The following is a 21,973-nucleotide window of genomic DNA, read 5'->3' on the forward strand; positions in this document are numbered from 1 at the left end:
AAGGGCCACGGCGGGTGGGTTCGCGAGGGCACAGTGGGAGGAGCCTCTCGGGCGTGGGCAAAGGGGGAAGGCGGCCAGGGGCAGCCTCGAGCGAGCGAGGGAAAGCTGACAGGGGGGCGGGGCAGGAGGGGCGGGGAGCGCGTGCGCGTGGCGCCGAACTGAATTGCGCGTGACAGGCAGCGGGGCCCCCGAGCGAGCGGGAGGGAAGAGGGAGGCTGGGAACTTTCGTTACTCCGCTTGGAGGGAAGCTCAAGCGGCGGCAGCAGCAGCGGCGGCGGCAACTACCGCAGTAGCAGCGAGGGGGACGCGCGGGAGGGAAGCGGGCGAGCCATGGACCTGCGGAAGGTGAGCGAGCTGCGGGCCTTCGTGAAACTCTGCAAGGAGAACCCGGCCATCCTGCACAGCGACGACCTGCGCTTCTTCCGCGACTGGGTGGAGGGGTAAGTCAGGGGGGGGGAAGCCCCTCATGGGGCGGCGCTGGAGGAGGGGGAGCAGGGGGTGGGGGTGGAGTGGGGTCCTCCGTATCCCCGTTTCTTCCTCTCTCTCTCCTCCTCACCCCCGTTTTCAGGTGATGAAACTGTGCTCAGTTTTCGGACGGTAGGGCTTGGGGGGGCTGCTGCTGCTGGGTTTTTGTTTTTGGCGGGAGGGGGGCCTGGATCAGGCCTCGATAATAAGAGAGAGGTCGGGCTTGAAAAGCTCGGAGCTGTAGGAGTTGCAGGGACTTGTATGGGGCTGGGAAGGTGGGGGATTCTTCGGAATAATTTATTTGCCTTGCGAAAGGTGCCTTGCTTTGGTTTGAGTCTTCAGTCCTTTCCCTGGAATCCGAGGCTGTTTGAGGGACGGGTGGCCGGATTTGTGGACGGAAGGCCTAGCCGTGTCATTGGAAACCTGTTCTTCTGGCGTCCAGTTACTCCACTCCCCCCCCCCCTTCTCGGCAAGGAAAGGGTTTCAGGCTGTTACAATTAACATGTGCTCTTTAATCCCCTCGGTGTACGAACATTTCTCCTGCACAGAAAACGTTGTTTCGTGCCTGAGGAAAGGATAAGAGAAAGCTTTCAGATCATTATGATAATTACTCAGGTGTTGCACTTTCTTTATCCAGTCATATGTATTTTGATGCTGGAATATTGTCCCCAGTTACTGCACCAGAGCACATTTAGTGAAAAACAAACATCATAATCTACATGCCAAGCACATTTTTGCCTATGCTTTCCTTTCCACCTGGAAGTTCCTTTTTTGTTGAAAAAAGCATGCATTTGGAGTAGCCTTAAACTGAGTTGCTTAGGATTGTTATTTCATCTTTTAGAATAAAAGACTGTATTTCTCAAACGACTTTTTGTGGAAGTGTGTGTAACACAAGCCACAATGCACCTTGGATTGTGCAAATATATTGTTGCATGCCACTCCAATCTTGGAGCAGGGTGGGATTCCAGGGGTTCCAAGTGCTTACCCAGGGTTTTGTTTCCTTCTGGAATGAAGCACAGCTGATACTTTAGTGTCTTTATGATATATGATTCAGGTAGGTACCTGTGTTGGTCTGACGGTCAAAACATATAATTTTGTTTTTAAAAAAATTGCCCGGTAGCACCGTAAAGGTAAAGGTACCCTTGCCCGTACGGGCCAGTCGTGTCCGACTCTAGGGTTGTGCGCTCATCTCACTTAAGAGGCCGGGGGCCAGCGCTGTCCGAAGACACTTCCGGGTCACGTGGCCAGCGTGACGAAGCTGCTCTGGCAAGCCAGCACCAGCGCAGCACACGGAAACGCCGTTTACCTTCCCGCTATAAAGCGGTACCTATTTATCTACTTGCACTTAGGGGTGCTTTCGAACTGCTAGGTAGGCAGGAGCTGGGACCGAGAGACGGGAGCTCACCCCGCCATGGGGATTCGAACCGCCGACCATACGATCGGCAAGTCCTAGGCACTGTGGCTTTACCCACAGCGCCACCCGCGTCCCTGGTAGCACCTTAAGAGACCAACTAAGTTTTATTCTTGGTGTAAGCTTTCATGTGCATGCATCTGAAGAAGTGTGCATGCACACAGAAGCTTATACCAAGAACACAGTTGGTCTCTAAGGTGTTACTGGACAATTTTTTAATATGTTTTTATGATATATGGTTTGATTACACATATATGCAACCTGAACCTACAGTGGAGGGGATTCAAACAGAAATCAAACCTTGCTCTGACTCTCTCACCAGCTTGCAGCTTTACTTCTAGGTCACATCATTGCAACTCAGCTCTAAACTCCAGCTTTGTCCTTTTAACTAACAGAGCTGGGGGAGGGGCACCACCCCTACCTGTTTGCCTTCTCACACAGAACCCCTTTCCTTTGTTTCCTTTAATGCCTCATCACCCAGACTTTCACCTCAACGCAGGATGCTAGCCTGGCTTATATTTTAACACTTGCTAGATCCAGGGGTTAGATTAGAAGGATCTCACATAGAGCCTACTTTCTCCACACCAACTCAATAGCAATATGTAACTGTTTTTAGATTTAGTATTCAATTTATGTAAAACTAAGGTAGACAGAGCTGCTTTCATATTGTTGTAAGCATGGTTAAAAACATTTAACTGGATTACTTATTGAAATCTGTACAATAGTAAAATTGGCTGTTACAATTTTCCAGATGGTTCTCTAATATCCCCTCCATGATTTCAGATCCTGCTTGAAAGCAATCAGTGTTACATTGCCAAGAGCGCCATTTATGCAGCCAACCACATTCTAGCTAAATGAATTAAAAACCATTATGGAGTCCTGTTTCATAGCCCAGGAAAAACCCCTCAAGTAATAATGTTGATGATTCTGTGAAGAAAAGCAGTCTAGCTTTAGCTTCTACAGACCTTAAAGTATTGTTCCATGACAGTGCAAAAGCTTGCATTTCATGCTGTGGAGGGAGGGGTGTAGAAAGAGTTGTGGCTGAATGAGCTATGTTTTGGAGGAGTGTAGAAACAAACATGGCTGTGTTTACTCTAAGGTAACCTGTAGCTCTATCTTTTGGGTAGTAAGATTTCAGGTTTTCTGCTGGAGTGGTAGAGCTTGTTCATTCGAAATCTCTTTGTGTGTGAAATGGTTTTTATTTTGAATCAAATAGTTGTTTAATAACACAGTTTTGTAGCATTAGGAGGCTTTGCATGCATTGTAATCAGTGGACTCAGGTATGCCTAACTCATACGATTGGGCTATAAAAGTATTAGTTAGTTTTTGAATGGTAAAGTCTTCCTAACAAAGTGAGCAGTGAAACTGTAAATCAAATAGGGTGGCCAGAGAATATTAGCAGTTCTTATTTGGTGGTTACTCTTCTGGGTTAATTTTATTTCAGTTAAATTTAACATTATTCCTAGAGGAGTGTGTCAGATATGCTTCTTTCATCTCAGAAGTGTTTCACAGATACTGTAAATGTTTCTGGAAAGCGCACCATTAATTTATTGAAACAGGAAGTGTGATTTCCACCACTACCTTTTGCTGTACATTCTAGGGCAGGGAGGTCCAACCTTTCAGACCAAGTGGGCTGCAAGAGTACTTGACACGGAACCCGCAGGCCACACCCTGCATTGTTGTGCTGTGGGGGGAGGCCAAAATTTGAGCCCTTCCCAGCCCTGACGCCTCTTCCCAAAGCCTCACACCTTGTTTACCCAGTTTTGGGAAAGCAGTGCAAGGAGGGGGGGGGGTACCAAGATGATGTTGTGGGCCCTCAAAAAAGGTCTCAAAGGCTCCTTGTAGCCCTCAAGTCATGTGTTGGATCAACCAGTTTTAGGGAAATCAGTTGTGGTGCAAAGCACATGCTTTGGGAATCAGAGGTACAGAACAATGTAGAACAAGCTGAGCACCTGCACCCCTTGCTCTAGGAAAGTTGCTGGGGATAATCTACATTCCACCTCTTTACAGATATATTTTTTCTAGTGTTATTGCTTGTAACCTTTGTACATAATCACAGTTCTGACTTGAAAGTATGGGTAAAAATGGAGTGTTTTGTTCAGGGTAATTTCCTTAGTGTTGTGGAATCATACTGCGGCATGTGGAAGTACAAGTTATATCTAGAAATGCTTAACCTTCCACAGCTTTTTCTTTCCAAATTTCCTGGATTAGAAGGCAGCAAATGCTAGTTAATTGACATTCTTAAAGGGGTTTCAGTTGTTCTACCCTAATAACATAAAATTGTGCTGAAGCATTCCTGAGTAGCAATTCAGAAAAGCAAATGGGACTAATTTTAAGGTAATAGAATTTCTGTTCAGTTATTCTTTAGTCATGAATAAATATTCATTGATAACTGTTACCTAGTGGTTTATACTTTTCATTTATCTTAAACCAAATGCTGTCAAACTCTGTATCTCACCAATCTTTTTCTTTTTTTGAAAAGTATGGGAGGTAAAATACCACCAGCTCCATGCAACACTTCTGAGGAAGGAGCTGCAGAAGGAGCTGCGGAAGGAACACATGAGGTAAGAGAGAGGCGCTTGCTAGGATTATGGCTTTTAAGTTTGTACATACAATTCCTAATGTAGGGTGCAGAACACACACAAATGGGGAGTTGCCTGTAGTCCAAGTGGGAGATAACCAGAGCATGTACCACTCTGGCAAGACATTGTGCAGGCAGGTAGGGTCTCAGCCAGCTTAGCAGATGGAGCTGATAGACAGCTGCCCTGGACACAGTGTGTGTCTCTCCTTCATGTGTCAACAAGATCATTAGTAATTACTCAGGCTTTCTTTGCACTTACTAGATACCACATCCTTTGTTGATTCCATGATAATCATTTTTTGAGGCTTCTGTACATAAAGGGCCATTAGCCAATACAGAAAAATCATTTGGGAAGATATAATGATTATGAGTTTAATTTCCCTTTTATACGAAACCCTTGTTGAAAACCAATTTTACCCGCAACAAAATTTGGGAATTAAACAGGGATATGAACATTGAAGAAGATAAATTGAACAATTTATGGACAAAAGCACTATATAAATCTCTGTCAGCAGCTGAGATACATTTCAGACACCGTGATAAATCATATCACGATATTTAGCTGCTGATATATTATGATGTTGAAAACCAGATATCGCCCAGCCCTAGTCGTGAGTCAGCCAACATAGAGGAAAGGGTAAGAGCAGGAGAGCTTGCACATGTAATACACATTACTTTTTTGGGAGTAACTATCCCCCGAACAGGAGGTCACCCCATTATGTTTGTTGGCTTTTTAAAGGTCTTTATGCCTTCTGAAGTGGTTTGTCATGTGGCAAAGGCTTCTGTTCTTTGGAAAGCAGAAGTCTAAAGTTCCCTTGGGTGTGTAGTTAGTTGCATAGTTCTTTGAATCCTGACAACTGGCAGTAGTGGTGCTGATGATTGCTGTCAGACTCTGCTAACAAATACTTCGTTGGTCAGATATGCTCCTTTTCTGATGGGGCCCCTTGCCCTATGTTTCAGTGTTACTTATATATGTTTCCAGATCTTCCCAGGTGAATTGTAGAACAGTAGAAAGTCTAGATTTTCCAGTAGTCTGTAGCAAGCAGAATTTAAATAACCAAAATATCATAATTACATTTTTGAGATATTCACCTTTTAAATTTAAAACTTTCCAGCTGGAAAAACCAGTGCAACAATTCTCCAATTCAGTCCCTGAAAATAATTTATTCTAGAATTGTCTGAACATCCTACAATACCACCCTAAGCAAAGCTTTAAATGAGCATGCCAATAATTTGATATCCTTTTCATTAGGCGAAAGCAGAAGAAAAGAAGCCAGAGGAACCGCCAAAGCCATCAGAACCTGAGAGTGAAGAGAGTGATGTGGGTGAGTTATTCAGTACTATATTGCATGGTTTCTGTGTTGTAGATGCAACGTTTTGGCTTCATTTTTCCTATTTAGCCTCTTATGTGGAATAACTAGGATTCTTCTAATTAGTGATGGTTTTGTTTGCAGAAATTGATAATGAAGGAGTGATTGAACCAGACAGTGATGAACCTCAAGAAATGGGAGATGAAAGTCTTGAGGTAATAAGCTTAATTGAGATTCGAACTGTCTCTCTTTGTAAAACCTCATGTAGCTTTTTCGATCAATCAATCAACATTTCTGGATTGCACAGCATGAAAATTGCTTTACAATATTTAAGAGCTATCTAAACAAATCCATCATGATGCAATCTGTACTAATATATAGGAAACCAATGCAGAACGTGGATTTCAAATTACCCTTTTAATGTTAAGAAAAATAACTGATATCTTAGAAAGATTGTTGTGGTCAAAAGAAAGGTGGATCTGGACATCTCATGTCTGCACATACACTTCTGTATCACATACATGTGCAATACGCCAGGCAGAAGAAATAAAGCAGTCCTGTTGCTTGCGAAATGGAGACAGGGAGCTAGTGGGCTAGCAGGAAGAGCTTGCTGAGCTGGATCAGACCAGCAGACTGCCAGTGCACCAGATGTGTTCTACCATAACTAAATAGTCACTGATCTAAAGGATAGAAAAATAAATAAAAAGTTAAGACAATTTCAACTCTCCTTCATAGTCTGTATGGCTTTTTAAAAAGAAGAAATTTATTGTTGATATTTTTCTAATTGCCTTTAAGTAGTTTTGAAACACATATCCCTCTGCTGAGATTCGGTTGAGTTGTATATTGATACTCTAGACCAGGGGTCAGCAACCTTTTTCAGCCATGGGCCGCTCCACCATCCCTCAGACCATGTGGTGGGCCGGACTATATTGGGGGGGGGGGGAGAACGAATTCCTATGCCCCACAAAAAACCCAGAGATGCATTTTAAATAAAAGCACACATTCTATTCATGTAAAAACACCGGGCAGGCCCCACAAATAACCCAGAGATGCATTTTAAATAAAAGGACACAATCTACTCATGTAAAAACACGCTGATTCCCAGACCGTCTGCAGGCCGGATTGAGAAGGCGATTGGGCCGCATCTGGCCCATGGGCCTTATGTTGCCTACCCCTGCTCTAGACCTTTTAAAATTTCTAGAATTAAGAATGCTTTCCAAATACTTTGTGTGAATTTGAGTCACTTTGTTTCTCTCTCCTTTAGGTAACGGAAGAGATGATGGACCAGGCGAATGAAAAAAAAATGGAAGCTATTAATGCACTAGGTGAAGGTGAGTTCTTTATAAGGAAAATTAATTGCCTGACAAACTTTTGAGAGGTAAACAAAATATATAATCTAGTATACTTCTATTTTATAGGGTGGATTGTGAGTTTCTTAATTCCCACAGTGTTAAGAGAACAGTATTCAGAAGTTGGTCTTTTCAATAAGTACATAATTCAAACAAAAGTATGTTCCAAATTCACCATAACTTTGATTCAGACAGTGCAGTGAATCACTGTCTTTAAAATACACTGGTACCTCGGGTTAAGTACTTAATTCGTTCCGGAGGTCCGTTCTTAACTTGAAACTGTTCTTAACCTGAAGACCACTTTAGCTAATGGGGCCTCCCACTGCCGCCGTGCCGCCGGAGCACGATTTGTGTTCTCATCCTGAAGCAAAGTTCTTAACCCGAGGTACTATTTCTGGGTTAGCGGAGTCTGTAACCTGAAGCGTATGTAACCTGAGGTACCACTGTAATTTCATTTCCCATCTGATCCAGAAAAAGAATAATTTTATTTAAAATGCTTGAGACTAAACATATTGTCTTGACACCTAAAATATGATGTTATAGCCACTAGACTATGGGTAGGCAAACTAAGGCCCGGGGGCCAGATCCGGCTCAATTGCCTTCCAAATTCCACCCATGGACGGTCCGGGAATCAGCGTGTTTTTACATGAGAAGAATGTGTGCTTTTATTTAAAATGCATCTCTGGGTTATTTGTGGGGCATAGGAATTCGTTCATTCCCCCCCCTTCAAAATATTGTCTGGCCCCACATAAGGTCTGAGGGATGGTGGACCAGCCCCCTGCTGAAAAAGTTTGCTGACCCCTGCTGACTAGACAAGCTTTCTGGGGAGAGGAATTCAGTAACCAGGATGTCAGAAGCATTGCCTACCACTTGATTGCTCATGGTGGTGAAACTCTGAGAAAGGCTTCTCTGTCAACCTGCATGGGAAGATCTCAGCTCCCATGTAGGTTGACAGAAGTAGTAGTCCTTAAGGGACCAGTGTTTCAAACTGTAAAAGGCTTTAAAGCAAGGTTAAAGAGAAATCTTCTTTATGTTATGGGCCACTGACCTGCAGGTAAAAAAAAACTGGAGGGCCAGGCAAATTGCCTTTCACTCATCAGGCTCCCCTCCCATGCAGGTCCTACCAGGTGTGTGTGTGTGTCTGCCTCACTCTCACACACTATTTTTCTCTCCCCACACCCTCCCCCCCCCCGAGAGACAAGGGAGGAAGTGCATGTTGTTGGGCTAAGAAGATACCACTGTTGATGGTATCAAAAGATGCTGAGAGAACTAGGGGTATCCAAAGGGTTGCATTCCTCTTCTCTTGGCACTGGTTATCACAAAGGGTGAGCAATGCGGTTTCTACAACAAAACAGGACTTGGAACCAAGTTAAATTTGTCTAGAAAACCCAGCGAATACCTGGGGTTGCACAGCAGCAATCCACTTGAGTGCCTTGTCCCAAAAGAGGATGTCTGCATCTTGCCAATGAGACAACACTGATGGCACTATGTACCATTCCCTTTATTCCATATGTCCAGTATATCATGTAGATGACTTCTTTGGGGGTACAATTGAAGCTTTATTTATATTTCCAGGTGAACTTCAGAAAGCCATTGATTTGTTCACAGAAGCCATCAAGTTGAATCCACAACTGGCTATTTTGTATGCCAAACGAGCCAGGTGAGACTTTAAATTTGAAAACAAGTGCATTAGAGGATGCCAAACTACGTATACCCAAACACAGCTTAGTCTAGACTAATTAACTCCAGAATTAAATGCTAAATGAATTGTTAGTAAAATCTACATATTGTACAAAATGTGACAACATGCCTTGACCTGGCTGCAAAAAAACTGTTAAGCTTCTTGTGTCTCTTTGTTAAATTTATTTTGATCAGCTCCTTTGCAAGGCAACATACAGTCTTTGACATTTTGAGGTGCTGTTACTCACCTGAAAAGTCCTGTTGGTGGTTGTGGAAATATTTACCAGATGGTCTGTAGAATAATAAGTGTAAATGTCAGTTTTCTAAATTGCTATGTGCTCATGGTTGTCTTTTCTTCTAATGACCCTGTTCCATGTTCTCCTTTCCATATACCTCTTCTATTTCCCTTGTCCTTAATGCTACCATACCTGTATACATAAAATCAGATTACAGAATGACTTTATGAAAAAGCAAGCGTTTTTATTTTTCTTAGCACACTTGGACATAATTTAGATGTCATATTCCTAATTTTGATTTTTGTCTTGAGTAAGGCAGAGTAAGTATGTGCATTTATTAAAGGACTTAGCTAAATTAAATTGGAGGTTGAGATTCTGCTTAATGTTGCTTCATAGAAGTCACTGTCAGATATAAAATGAAGCAATAGGTGATTGATGCCATTAATACCAATTTCAGAAAAAGAAAAGTGTATAAGCCATTAAACCACATTATTATTGAAATTTTTTAAATGAGCATTAAAAGCTCAACATACTTGTTAGAAGAGGATGTATCCAAATTACTGAAGCAGCTTGCAGTTTTTGGGACAGTGGAAGGGGAAAAAATATGATTGGGCAGCATGACTCTCATGTAACTTGTAGCATCTCTAGACTCCATTCTGAGTACCCAAAAATGTGCAGCTGATAGTTCCTTAAACATATTTGATTTCCTTGTTGTCGCCAGTGTCTTTGTGAAAATGCAGAAGCCAAATGCTGCCATCAGAGATTGTGACAGAGCCATTCAGATTAACCCTGACTCAGCACAGCCTTACAAATGGCGAGGGAAAGCCCACAGGTAAAGAAACTAACCTCTCTTTACATTGTACTCCTCTGATTAATGAAGATACAAACTTTCTGGTCTAGTTTGCTGTTAAACATAATCCAGTTGTGTAGCGGGTATTTTTTATTAAATTGATTCAACTTGTGATTGTCTGTTTTATAATTGTAAATTGTTGCAACCTGCCCCAAGACCTTATTGTGAAGGGCAGATAAGATAATCTTAACTGTATATAAATGCACATTTTTGTACTGTTCTGTTACCAATGTAAATTCTCCTTTGCTTCTTCAATGTAAAACTTAAGGGACAGTTTGGATTTGCAAAAATACAAGTACAGTGGTACCTCTGGATGCGAACAGGATCCGTTCCGGAGCCCCATTCACATCCTGAGCAGAACGCAACCCGCATCTGCGCAGGTCGCGGTTTGCCACTTCTGCGCACGCATGTGACGTCATTTTGAGCATCTGCGCATGCGTGAGCGGCGAAACCTGGAAGTAACCCATTCCGTTACTTCCGGGTTGCCACGGGACGCAACCTGAAAAGATTTAACCCGAGGTATGACTGTACCATAATAATGAAATGGAAAGTTTCTGTGTAGTTTTCAAGCTGTGCATATCTATAGGTTTTCTTTTAGCCCAAGAATTACAAACATGCAGCCTTCTGGGTGTTTTTGGACTCAAAACCCCCATAATCCCCAGCCAGCATGATCAGTGTTCAGGGATGGTAGGAGTTGTGGTCTTCAGAAGTTGTTGAGCTAAAGGATGTCCACCCCTATTTTATGCCATGGGTTAAATCTGATTTTAAAATGTCTTGAATCTTGTCATTGCCAGGCTGTTGGGTCACTGGGAGGAGTCTGCACATGACCTGGCATTAGCCTGTAAACTGGATTATGATGAAGATGCTAGTGCCATGCTGAAGGAAGTGCAGCCCAGAGTGAGTGGTAACAGGAATATATATTTATTTTCTTACATTTTCTATCCTGGCTTTCTTTTTCCGTGGACCTGAACACAGTGTATATGTGATTCCCCAGAGCTCCTTAGCTTGAACAGAGTGGTGGCCTCACGTGCCTTCAGGCTGTACCTTGGGACATCAATAATTTATTGCCTTGTTCATGGTTTGTCTTCTGTGGTGTTAGGCAGAACTTGTTTCAGAAATTGGTGTCTGTTGGAATTATGCATGGCCTCATAGTTCAAAACTAAGGATGCTGTGGTTCCATCCTCTAACTTCCAGATGATTGCTGGAAGTAGACAAGTTTGCCATGTGTCCACTGCATGTCTCTGAGTAAGCTCCTATAACATCTGAAGGGGAAATGTGTGTGTATGATATGGGCATGTGTTCCCAATATTTGTGGGAAAGGAACAGTGGGAAAACTGTAGATACATCTGCTGCATAAAATGTGGATCATTCGAGATCAGTGCATTGGCTAGAACTCAATATTATTATTATTTTACTGATTTGCAGCATTGCCGCATGGGAGTGCTGTCAGCTGTGGTTACAAACAGTTCAAAAAATTCTTAACTTCAGCCTTGTCTCTAGAGAATCACTCCTTGTTTTTGCAAGCTGGCCTATATATTCAAAGAAATATTTTGAATAATTATTTAACTGTACTGTTTCATCTGGTATGGCATTCTGTAGATCATATGTGGAGACCTTTGGCCCTCCAGATCTTGAACCATTGGCCATGCTTGCTAGGGGTGAAGGAAGTCTTAGTTCAGCAATGTCCATAGGGCCAAATGTCTGCCCTTCCTACTGTAAGTTTAGGATTGACATCAGCAAGGGATAAATCTTAACCTTGTACAAAAGGAAGACCCATCAAGTAGGTCATAAATTTTGATATCATAATCATGTGTATAATTGAACATTTCTGAAGCTTTGATGTGACAGCCTGGCTTCTGCTTCCTCTCCCTGCCACTTAGTATCTAGAGCTGCTCTCTCCACTGTATTATTTCCCACAGATAGAATGAAAATTTGATTCAAGAAGCCTAAGTCTTCCACATACTCTTTTTACTTCATTGACAACTCCTAAAGAATGGCACATGTCTCCCCTTCTCCATGGCTTTTATGCATGAAAAGAAGAGAAGGCATTTCAGGGTTGTAGGAAACGCCTCTGCTCTGTCCATACTCATTGTTACAGTCGCCATGTCTATTGCTTTATTGTTTGCCACATGAAGAGGAATGGGGATGTTTAGGAAATGCCTGTTGTTGCTAGGTGGGCAGGACCAACTCCTGTGAAGATGCCTTAGGGCAGTTCCCTCCTCCCACTCATTGAAACTGCAGCACAGAGAATGATAATAAAAACATGAGCAACTAATTGAAACAGTATAATTTCACAAGACAGAGGACCAAGTAAGATAGGCTAGCCTCAGCCACAGAGATTGAAATTAGCAGGGTGCCAGGCGCATTTCACGCCCAAAGATTCTCTGTTTGCAAACGCCTCAAAAGGTCTGGGTGCCATTTTTTGTGCCTGGCTGATACTCAAGGATTTCTGAAATGTATATGCTTTGAAGCCTCGAAGTATATGTCAGGGATAGACAAAATGTTAATAAGGAGTTTAACAATAAAGAGTAGGGTGTGTAGTACCAATATTTTTGTTGTAAACACCAAATGAAACATGTATTAACAATTTCTGTTAAAATGCGATATTAACAATGTGTCACTTATGTGATTTGTGTATTAGTTCATGTGTATCAAAATAATAACTAAAGAGTGTTGCCGAACACCGACCCCCCCCCCCCAAATTTGGCTCCTAGCTTTTCTATCCCAGTTTCTAGCACTGCTGACCTAGTTGGGAGCCTACTACTGAAAGTCTCTTTAAAGTTTTTGATAAAAGATGCAGAAAGGCTTCCTTTATAATATCTGGAGAAGCATCTAGAACCTGAAACCTATGAAAAATACTATAATGGCTTCTTCAAGTAGCAGTGTTATGGATGCTAAGAGCTTTTGGTGCCAAATACTGATGACAACTGAAGGCATGTTTTTTTCAATACATCATGTTTTGAGATGCCTAGTTGATACCACTGACCCAAAATGTGATATCCCTAGAGCCTAAAGTTTTGTATGCCAAGTGTGTAGTATACCCCCGGTATTTTACATTTTGAACATTGGTTTTAGCATTTCTGGCTTCTAAATATGCTATGTTGTCTAGATCAAGGGTGGCAAATTTGCAGGCTAGCCTTGGCCTGCCAAGCCATTTCTGGTGACCTACCACCCCTTGGGAAAATTGACTTATCTCCTCCATCCACAGGAGTGCCTGTTCACCAGTTAACATGTTGCTAAGGGGTCAAGCACTGCAGAAAGAGGAAGGTTGGTCATTTCTCTCCACCACAATGCTGGGTTAGGAGAGGATCCTAACCCAATGTGGCCCTGAGGCTGAAAAATGTTAAGACACTCCATTATTGATTAAGACTTTTTAAGTGGTAGTCTGCATCCTTTAGCTTGGCTTGGCCAGAACACTAGAAGCAATCCTCTCAAAAGATTTTTACACATGAGTTGTAGTATAAACTCCTAGATAGGTTTCCAGACTTTTAAAGCCTGGATAATCGTTTTCACTATGTTCACTCATACCATCAGCAGCTTCAGGCTGCAAGTTTTGCCCTCTTGTGAAATACTGACTTCATATCCTGTGGGACCCAGCTACATATTGAATCTTAAGTTGCCTGTTGAAGAGAAGGTATGTGTCTTAAATATCTAATTTGCAGCACTAGAAAAGAATTGGCAGAGTACAAAAACAATTAAAACTAGTTGAGGTAGGTAAAGTGCTAAGATGGTATTTTAAAGAATATCTGGATTCATATGACCAATACCCACTCTCTGTGCTCAGGCTCAGAAGATTGCGGAACACAGAAGAAAATATGAACGAAAGCGTGAAGAAAAAGAAATCAGGGAAAGGATGGAAAGAGTAAAGAAAGCTCGAGAGGAACATGAGAGAGCTCAAAGGGTGAGAGCTTAATAAAGCATGTACAACAGGAAAATAATCCAGCATAACTCTATCCAAAAAATGTGTATGGAAATAGGCTAAAAAAGGGGCACTTCTACAGTTTCAAATGCTAACCTATATTTTAGAATGTCTGTCTTTAACTGAGTCTGTATTTAGTTGCAGAGAACTTCAAAATGATAACTATTTTTCGTACAGGTAACTCATGTCTTAACAGTTATTATACGTACTTAACATGATCACAGCTTTATGCACACCACCAATTTTCTTTTTAATTTTTTTTTAATACCATGAAAATGTGACACACAGGGTGGAAAGGGGTGGCTGAGCAGGAAGAAACTGCAAACAATCCCGGTAGTCTTTGTGAAAGCGCTTGAGTGTGGTTGAAGAGTCTGCAGAGTGTGAAGAGAAGGCAGAGGAGGTAGCAGAGAGTTGGAGTGGGTGATTGGTGGAGACCAAAGAGACTTGTGGAAAAGTTTGGAGAGACATTGGGGGAGGTTGGAGTGTGGAAGAAGCAGTTGGAGAGGGAGATTGAAGGAGGTCGGAGAGACATCACAGGAGTTTGGAAGAGGAGGTTGGAAGAGGTCTGAAGGACTTGTGGAGGGGCTTGGAGAGACATTGGAGGAGACTGGATTGTGGATGAGGTGGTTAGAGAGAGCTGCAGAGTGGCCACAGAACACAAGGCATCCTCATTATCATCAGCTGCTGAGAAACCAAAGAAGAAGTAAAGGATGGTTCCCACACTGGAAAAGAAGTTGGCTGTGCTGAGCTGCTTGAGACCTGGCATGTCTGCGTGCACTTTGGCACACAAATATGGCCAGAATGAGTACAGCATCCATGCCATCAAGGTGCATGAAAATGAGGTCCATGGAGAAGTGGCAGTAAGTGCATCCCTGGCTGCAAAGGTGACCAGCCAAGTGCAAGACATGGCTTTGGTGAAGACAAAGAAGGCACTGAGCTTGGGGCTGGAAGACAAGAACCAGAAACATGTTGCTATGGATGTCAGCTTCTCGTGCCACAAATCTCTCAGCCTCTGTGACCACTGTAAACATTCCACTGCAGTTGGGAATCAGCAAGGAATTTAAAGCCAGCTCAGGTTGCCTTAAGAGCTTTAAGATCTGTTTCAACCTGAAGAATGTCCAGGCAATAGGGAAGGCTTCATCTGCAGACAAAGAGACTGTGAAAACATACCCTGCACAATCAAAGTAGCTGCTGGACAAGTCCTGTCTTCCAGAGCAAGTCTTCACTTTAGACGAGACTGGAAGAAAATGCCTGAGCAGACTTGCATTGCCAAAGCTGAAAAGCTTCAAAGCTGGAAAGGATAGAGTAGCTGTGCTCTCTGTAGCTATGCGGCTGGACACTTAATAAAGCCATGCTTGCTGTACAGGTCTCAAAACCCCTGTGCAAAAGGCAAGGAGAAGAATCTACTTCCTGTATTTTGGTAATCCAATGAAAAGGCCTGGGTGACATCATCATTTCTAGACTGCTTCCATAACTGCTTCTTTCCAGAGGTGAGACAGTTCCTCAGAGACAAACAACTGTGGTTTAAAGTGATGCTGCTTATGGACAATGCTGGGCATTGAAGGACTCTGCTTCACACACAGCAAGGTAGATGTCCCCCCCCCCCACCCCCGCATAGGACATCCCTCATCTAGCCTCATCAAGGTGTGATCCACTGCTCACAAGACTACTCACACGAAGCTCGTCACCTGGATTATCAATGCAATGGATGCTGATCTAGCTCTTGACTCCACAGTATGCTGGATGTCCTTCAGCATTACCCATTGCGTCACCTATATCAAACAGGCAGTGGATGCAAGCCTGAAACAGTGAATGCATGCTGGTGGAACTTGTTGAAGGAATGTGTGCACAATTTCAAGAGATTTTCAAGCACTGTCACTGAGGTGGAGGGCATTGTGCAGATGGCCAGGCAGGTAGGTGGTGATGGCTTTGTTGGCCTCATCCAGGAAGAAGTAGAAGAACTAATTGAGGGCCAACAGGTATTGACTGCTGAATTACTAGAGAGGAACTGGTCAGATCAAGTTTAGAATGTGAGGATGAGGATGGAGAGCAAGTTGGAACCTGCAGAAATTTTCTCAACTCTTCCAAGTCATAAAGCACACAAATGATCTGATTGCAGAGTTTGACCCCTTCATGGAACGCAGCCTCAAGATCATCCATGGGATTACAGACACTGAGGCCATGCAAGGAAATGTTTGATGAGTTCAAGAGACAATAGTGGCAATTGTGCCCATGCAATCCACCCCTGGATCTGAACCACAGCCAAGCACTTCTTCTGGCTATCTGGCAACACCCCTTGTCCTCATATCATCCCGTAAAGCATCATTTAGCAAGGAAGAGGAGGAAGACTAAGAGCCTTATTTGTCACCCACTGATGAGTGCAGTGATTTATTTATTTTTACAGTTTTCTAGGGGTCGTTCTGGCTTTGCGCTGCTTATATGTGCAGTGGCCAAGAACATAACCCCTGCTGTGTAAGATGCGAGTTACCTGTAGTTTGAAGCCCAGTGCTATAAACACTGAGGGAGCAGCAACAAACTTGAGCATTAAAATAAATATCATAACTATTTTCTTTTCAAAACTCACTCTTCCAGGGGCCTAGAAATTCAGTATTATCCTGGAGTGAAGCAGTATTGCAGAACTTAAGAGCATGTAGGGTCTATATAGTAGGCTTTGGATCCAGTTGTAATAGCCTTCTCAGCTTTCTATATCTAAGCTTGATTAGTTGGAGAGCATGTGAAGTTTTCTCACGATTTCTTGATTGCAGGAGGAAGAGGCTCGACGACAAACGGGAGGACCTCCGTTTAGTGGCTTCCCAGGTGGCTTCCCAGGTATGTGTTCATTTCAAAGCATGAATAGCAACAGAGAGACGGTAACTTAATGGATCTGGGTCATAGCATTTTGTTTAACTTGCTACTGAGGCAAAAGAAAAGTTGTGCTTATGTAAGTTTGGTTTTTCTAATCAAGAGGGAAAGTTGTTTGGCTGTTGGAAGGGAATATCTGTATGTGAAGGGAACACATAACTACTCATAGGAACAAACACTCTCTGTACTAGCCTAGGAGATCATGAAAGTGACTTAGGGGCTGGTAAAGAGGGAGATGTTATTGAGACCTGAAGAGCCTCACCCATATCGTCCTGCACCCCCCCACTCTCACTCCTTTGCAACCAAAGAGAAAGCCTTTCTGGACATGGCATGCCATCTGTAAGCACATGGCAGCCATCTGTAGGCACATCCCCAGAAAGGCTTGCCTCACTGCTTTTAGGGACCAGAGAACCTCTTTTTATTCTTTTTGTATTTTAGGCATTTTACGGTCTTAACTACTTGCTGTGTTTAAACTGCGGGTTGTTTTTTATGTGGTTGTTTCTTAATCCTTTAATTTTATGAACTGCCCTGGAACCAAATCTAATGAAGGGTGGTAGATAAACAAACTTGCTAACAGCAAATCTTTGAAATCACGTACACTGCAAAATTGCTTGCCCATACAGCCTCCCCTCTTGTGTTTTGCTTTATTGGTAAGATCGTACAGAATATGTACAACTTGCTGTGCTGCAGTAATCCTTCACATACAATTTGCTAAAGAGGCCATGATAATACATTTCTCTGTTTATGATAAGACAAAGCCTTGAGGTAGCATAACTATTTCACAGGTAGCCTCCAACTGAAAGCTACCATATTTGGACCCGGAAGACTAAGTGGGTATTGGAGTGGGTATTGGAACACAGGATAAAGTCTTGACCTTTGTTCAAGAAAAGTTTTAGTTCCCTTGCTCTCATGGCTATAGGCTTCCAAAGAATGGTAATATGTAAGGATGTACCACACATGTGAAAGCAGGGTATGCTTTGCTGCAGGGTTTGTACCCACAGGTGCCATGGAGCCCCCAAAGGCCTTCATTGGCACCTGCAGGCACCATGCTGCCTGTGAGAGCTGGGTTGGTTTCCCTTGATATTGGGGCGAGGGGGGTGGGTTGTAGAGGATTTTTAATGGCAGAGCAGTTGCTTCAGCTGGAAAGGCTGCTTCCTTGCATTCTGGTTGGTTTGGCAGGATGTTTGAGCGGCGGGTTAGGAAGTGGCAGGGATGGCTCATCCTGTTTGCTTGTTGCCCACCAGCTATGTGGAACTGGCAGCAGGCACTTGTTGCTTGTTCACCCCATGTAGGGGCTCCATCTGTGTGTGTGATTAAGATGCACTTTGGAGATGGAGAAGAGGTATGTGTGACAGAGAAGGAAGCAGAGGTATGTATGTGGTGCAGTCTGTAAGGGTGGGAGGGCAGGAAGTACAAATGTGTGGTCTCAGAAAGAAAAATGGGTGCACTTGGACAGAGAGAGAGGGAGAGAGAGTTGTGTTTGAGTGGGAGTACGTGGCATATGTGTGTATGAGAGAGATTTATGTGTATATGTGGTCTATTTGGGTGCTCTGTGCATGCACATGCATAAAAGTGTGTGTGATGTGACCACTTTGCATATTTTTCCTTGAACTGCGGAATGCTCCCCATTACTAGACAGCAACATCACTGGTTTGTGCATGGGTATTCAGTATAGTGTGCAATCAGATCTAGCAGGACATAGCTGACTTCCCATGGTAAGCATTAGATTGTCCATGACTGTACTCACTCTAATTTTTTTGTTATGCCACACCCCTCATGACAACCATTTTGCATTATGCCACACACCCTATGGTAGCCATTTTGTGACTAGCATCCATAACACTTTCTCAAAATGTGCCCTCTGGTCCAGAAAGATTGTTGATCCCTGCTCCAAGTCTATGCTTTACATTTTCAGGTAATTTTCCTGGTGGCATGCCTGGCGGTATGCCTGGTGGCATGCCTGGAATGGGGGGCATGCCTGGTCTCAATGAAATTCTCAGTGACCCTGAAGTCCTTGCAGCCATGCAGGTGAGAACAGAGAACAAGTAAAATAATGATTGAGAGATTTATGGAGCCCTGATTCTTCATATGAGTTGTGCTTGTTCTCTAAGGACCTTCCCCCAAATAGTTGATTATTCCAACATTCATTTATTTTCAGTCATTTTTATTCTGCTTTAAAAATGCCCTCAGGGTAACATGTGGCCTTTGTAACAAATGACACCTCTTAACAAGAGGAATCTTAACTGCAAGAAATACCACTTGATGTGGCTAAACAGCCTATGAATACAATTTTTATATATTTTATATTAATTTTTATATAATTGTTTTTATATTAATTTTATATATATATATTTTTTACAATTTTATATAATTATATAATTGTTCTCAAGGCCGATAGGGGGTCTTGTCAGCCCAGGACCTCCATATACACTGCTGAGGTTTGCATCCCGGTGAGGTCACTTCAGTGCTGCTAACACAGAGGTTTGACTTCACCCCCAGAGATGCACTCCATTGTCTCTCAAGACAGATGGATGCCAACAACAACTAGCATATAGTTGATTTTATATTGTATTGTGGCCTTAACATGGATATGAAAGCCCACTTAATTTCATACAACAGTACAAGCCATTTCCCCCCTTTTTGTTTTACAGGATCCAGAAGTCATGGCAGCTTTCCAGGATGTTGCACAGAACCCAGCAAACATGTCAAAGTACCAGAATAACCCCAAAGTCATGAATCTCATTGGCAAACTATCAGCCAAATTTGGAAATCAACCCTAAAATCCCCTTCCATTGCAAGAGGTGGGGGATGTTGCAATAACACAAACCATTGTACCTATAATTCTCAGAAGAGAATTAGGGTGCTCTGGGTAGAATCCCTTTTCCTCCTCCCTCCGTGCTTCAGAAATGGCAGTCACTTTGATTGTATTCAGGTTTTATTTCAAAAGAATACATTTCCCCCTCTCAGCACCTTTGCCCAGGAGTTTGTCTTACTCAACAGTAGTGCAGTTTCTTTTAAATTTTTATTAATTGTAATCTTCCAGTAGATTGTACCAAAATGTGTTGGGGGGGCTATTTTCAGAGGGGCGTGTGGTTTTTTTAGTGTTTTTTTTTAAAGTAATAGTATTGGGTTTCTGCTTCCCAGTAACTGAACTCCTTTGTGAGAGCTTGTAACAATTCTTAAGTTCTAACATAAGTGAGGATCAGTATTTTTTATTTTAACTGGAAGAAATAATACACAATTAATATTCTTTTTTATATATTCACAAGGGTGACTTAAATAGTTGCAATCAGATTCTTCACAGATCAGATCCCTGCAGCAGTGGGTTAGGCTTTTAATATGTTGGTACAAATGCTGTTGAGGCTGGACTACTTATACAATCAATGTTGAGCCAATTAACTTGTTAATTGGCTCTGTCAAGTTGTGAAGGGGGCAAATGTTTTTATTAACATTAGTCAGCTGAATAACTTCAAAAGGTAGGAGCCTTTCTGTAACTATTGAACATTATTCTTGGTTTAATTTCCTAATATTGTAGGAGGAAAACAAATCGGTTGTATTCATTCTTTAAATAATTCAGAATGAATATATACAGCATAGATCTTAAGATTGGTGAAGTTCTGGATTCTCATTTCATGGAAGCTCTAATGAACTTACATATCTTTTGCCAGAACCTTACATATCTTTTGCAGCTGAGTACTTCCCTGTTTCCATATAACCTAGTTAGAGAATCAAATACTGATTTTTATAGGGCGGGGGGTTGTTTGTCATACTATCACATTGATACTTGTGTGGAGCTTCAGTTGAAAGGAAAAGAAGGAAGATCTTTGTTGGAATGGCAAATCTTCAGTATAATTACAGCATGTGTATTCATTGGACACTTTGCTGAAATGTTCATTGATAACTAATACAATTAAATCTGTTATTTTCTCTCTACTAAAATTTCGATTTCCCGCTCTTAATGTTGGAAACCTTGTTATAATTACGTCTTGGTCTCTTCTAGGGCTTTTGAATGTTTCCTGTTCTGTGCTCTTGTAATTTTGTCTGAACCCATAAGTGATGTATGCTTTCTGTTTGTTTAAATCTGAACAGATTTAGGAACTCACTTCTAAAAATTAACTCCAGAAAGGTTTTTTTCTTCTTCATACAATAATAATCTCATTGAATGAAAAAATATGAATCCATTTTTGCTTAAGAATTAGTTCTGAAAATACTTCTAGTTGCCTTTAAAAACAATAAAGACTGGTTTTGAATAATATTTTTTGTTAATTATTGCATAAGTGGTGCTCATATATGCCTTAAAACAAATTCATGGGAAGCTATTCCAGGTTTTAAGTTGGAGGGGTTATATTCCTCTATTATTGTCCATGCTGGGTTGCTCAACCATTGCTACTGTGTCTTTTCTTTTAGAAGATCAAGATGAGTGACAGCAAAAACTGCAATGTTTTTAGCGGAGGCAATTAGAATAAGATGTAAACCCCCCAAAATGTATTTTCTATAGTTAAGTTTTTACCTCTATCTTCAGTAATAATAATAATAATAATAACAACAACAATAACAACAACAAACCTTTATTGTCACCACACTACCTGTGTGCAGTGAAATCAAACGAGGCCCCCCCCCATACACTCAGTCTTGTTCGCACTCTGTGTGCTTGTCGGAAGTCAATTACACCACTATTTTTTCACATTCAGCAGCCCACAGATAAAAACTGTTCTTTAACCTGTTAGTGCGTCTGACTATACTTCTGTATCTCCTGCCCGAAGGTAGGAGATTAAAGAAGTGCTGGCCAGGGCGTGAGTCATCCCTTTAGTGCTATGGCTAGTAGCTGATGCAAATAAAGATTCTTCTCATTCTGCAGCTTTTTAAGTTATCTCAGCAGTTACAATCTCGCCAGTCTAGAAGCAGTCTAGAATCCTGTTGTCGATGACGGGAAATCTAAGGCAAATCAGAATACAAGAGCCTGCTGAATGAGCCCAAAGGCCCACCTGGTCCAACGTCCAGTTTTCACATAAGTGGCTCATGGGAAGCCTGAAAGCATGGGACGCTTGAGTGCAACTTTTCCCACTTGTTCCTACAAATGCAGATTGGGTATTGTGTGGCACTTGTAGGTGTGCCAATCGAAGTGGCCGAGCAGCCACACGCAAGGCCATCTCGCAGAAGTTTAAAATAGATAAAGGCCAAACTGCAGCGCCCTCGGTTTTTGCCTTTCCCTGCCAAGGCTTCTTTTCTGCGGGTGCTCACTCTCTCCTGCGGGCCTGACAGGACTTGCCGGGCAAAGTTTTACTGCCTGCCCTCGCCCTCACTGTACAG

The 21,973-nt window shown here is 42.3% G+C and overlaps 1 protein-coding gene across 1 annotated transcript; it reads left to right on the forward strand.

Annotated features, from left to right (window-relative positions):
• Nucleotides 1–188: 188 nt before the first annotated feature.
• On the forward strand, nt 189–20,916 carry ST13 (ST13 Hsp70 interacting protein). Its single transcript, XM_028747669.2, has 12 exons — nt 189–440; nt 4,359–4,440; nt 5,710–5,782; nt 5,912–5,982; nt 7,032–7,098; nt 8,692–8,776; nt 9,754–9,864; nt 10,677–10,779; nt 13,667–13,783; nt 16,567–16,630; nt 18,579–18,691; nt 19,315–20,916. The coding sequence occupies exons 1-12, from the start codon at nt 331–333 to the stop codon at nt 19,441–19,443; spliced, it is 1,125 nt and encodes a 374-aa protein (XP_028603502.2). The 5' UTR covers nt 189–330; the 3' UTR covers nt 19,444–20,916.
• Nucleotides 20,917–21,973: the final 1,057 nt, after the last annotated feature.

The sequence above is a fragment of the Podarcis muralis genome, chromosome 10, assembly GCF_964188315.1.
Source record: "Podarcis muralis chromosome 10, rPodMur119.hap1.1, whole genome shotgun sequence".
NCBI lineage: Eukaryota > Metazoa > Chordata > Lepidosauria > Squamata > Lacertidae > Podarcis > Podarcis muralis.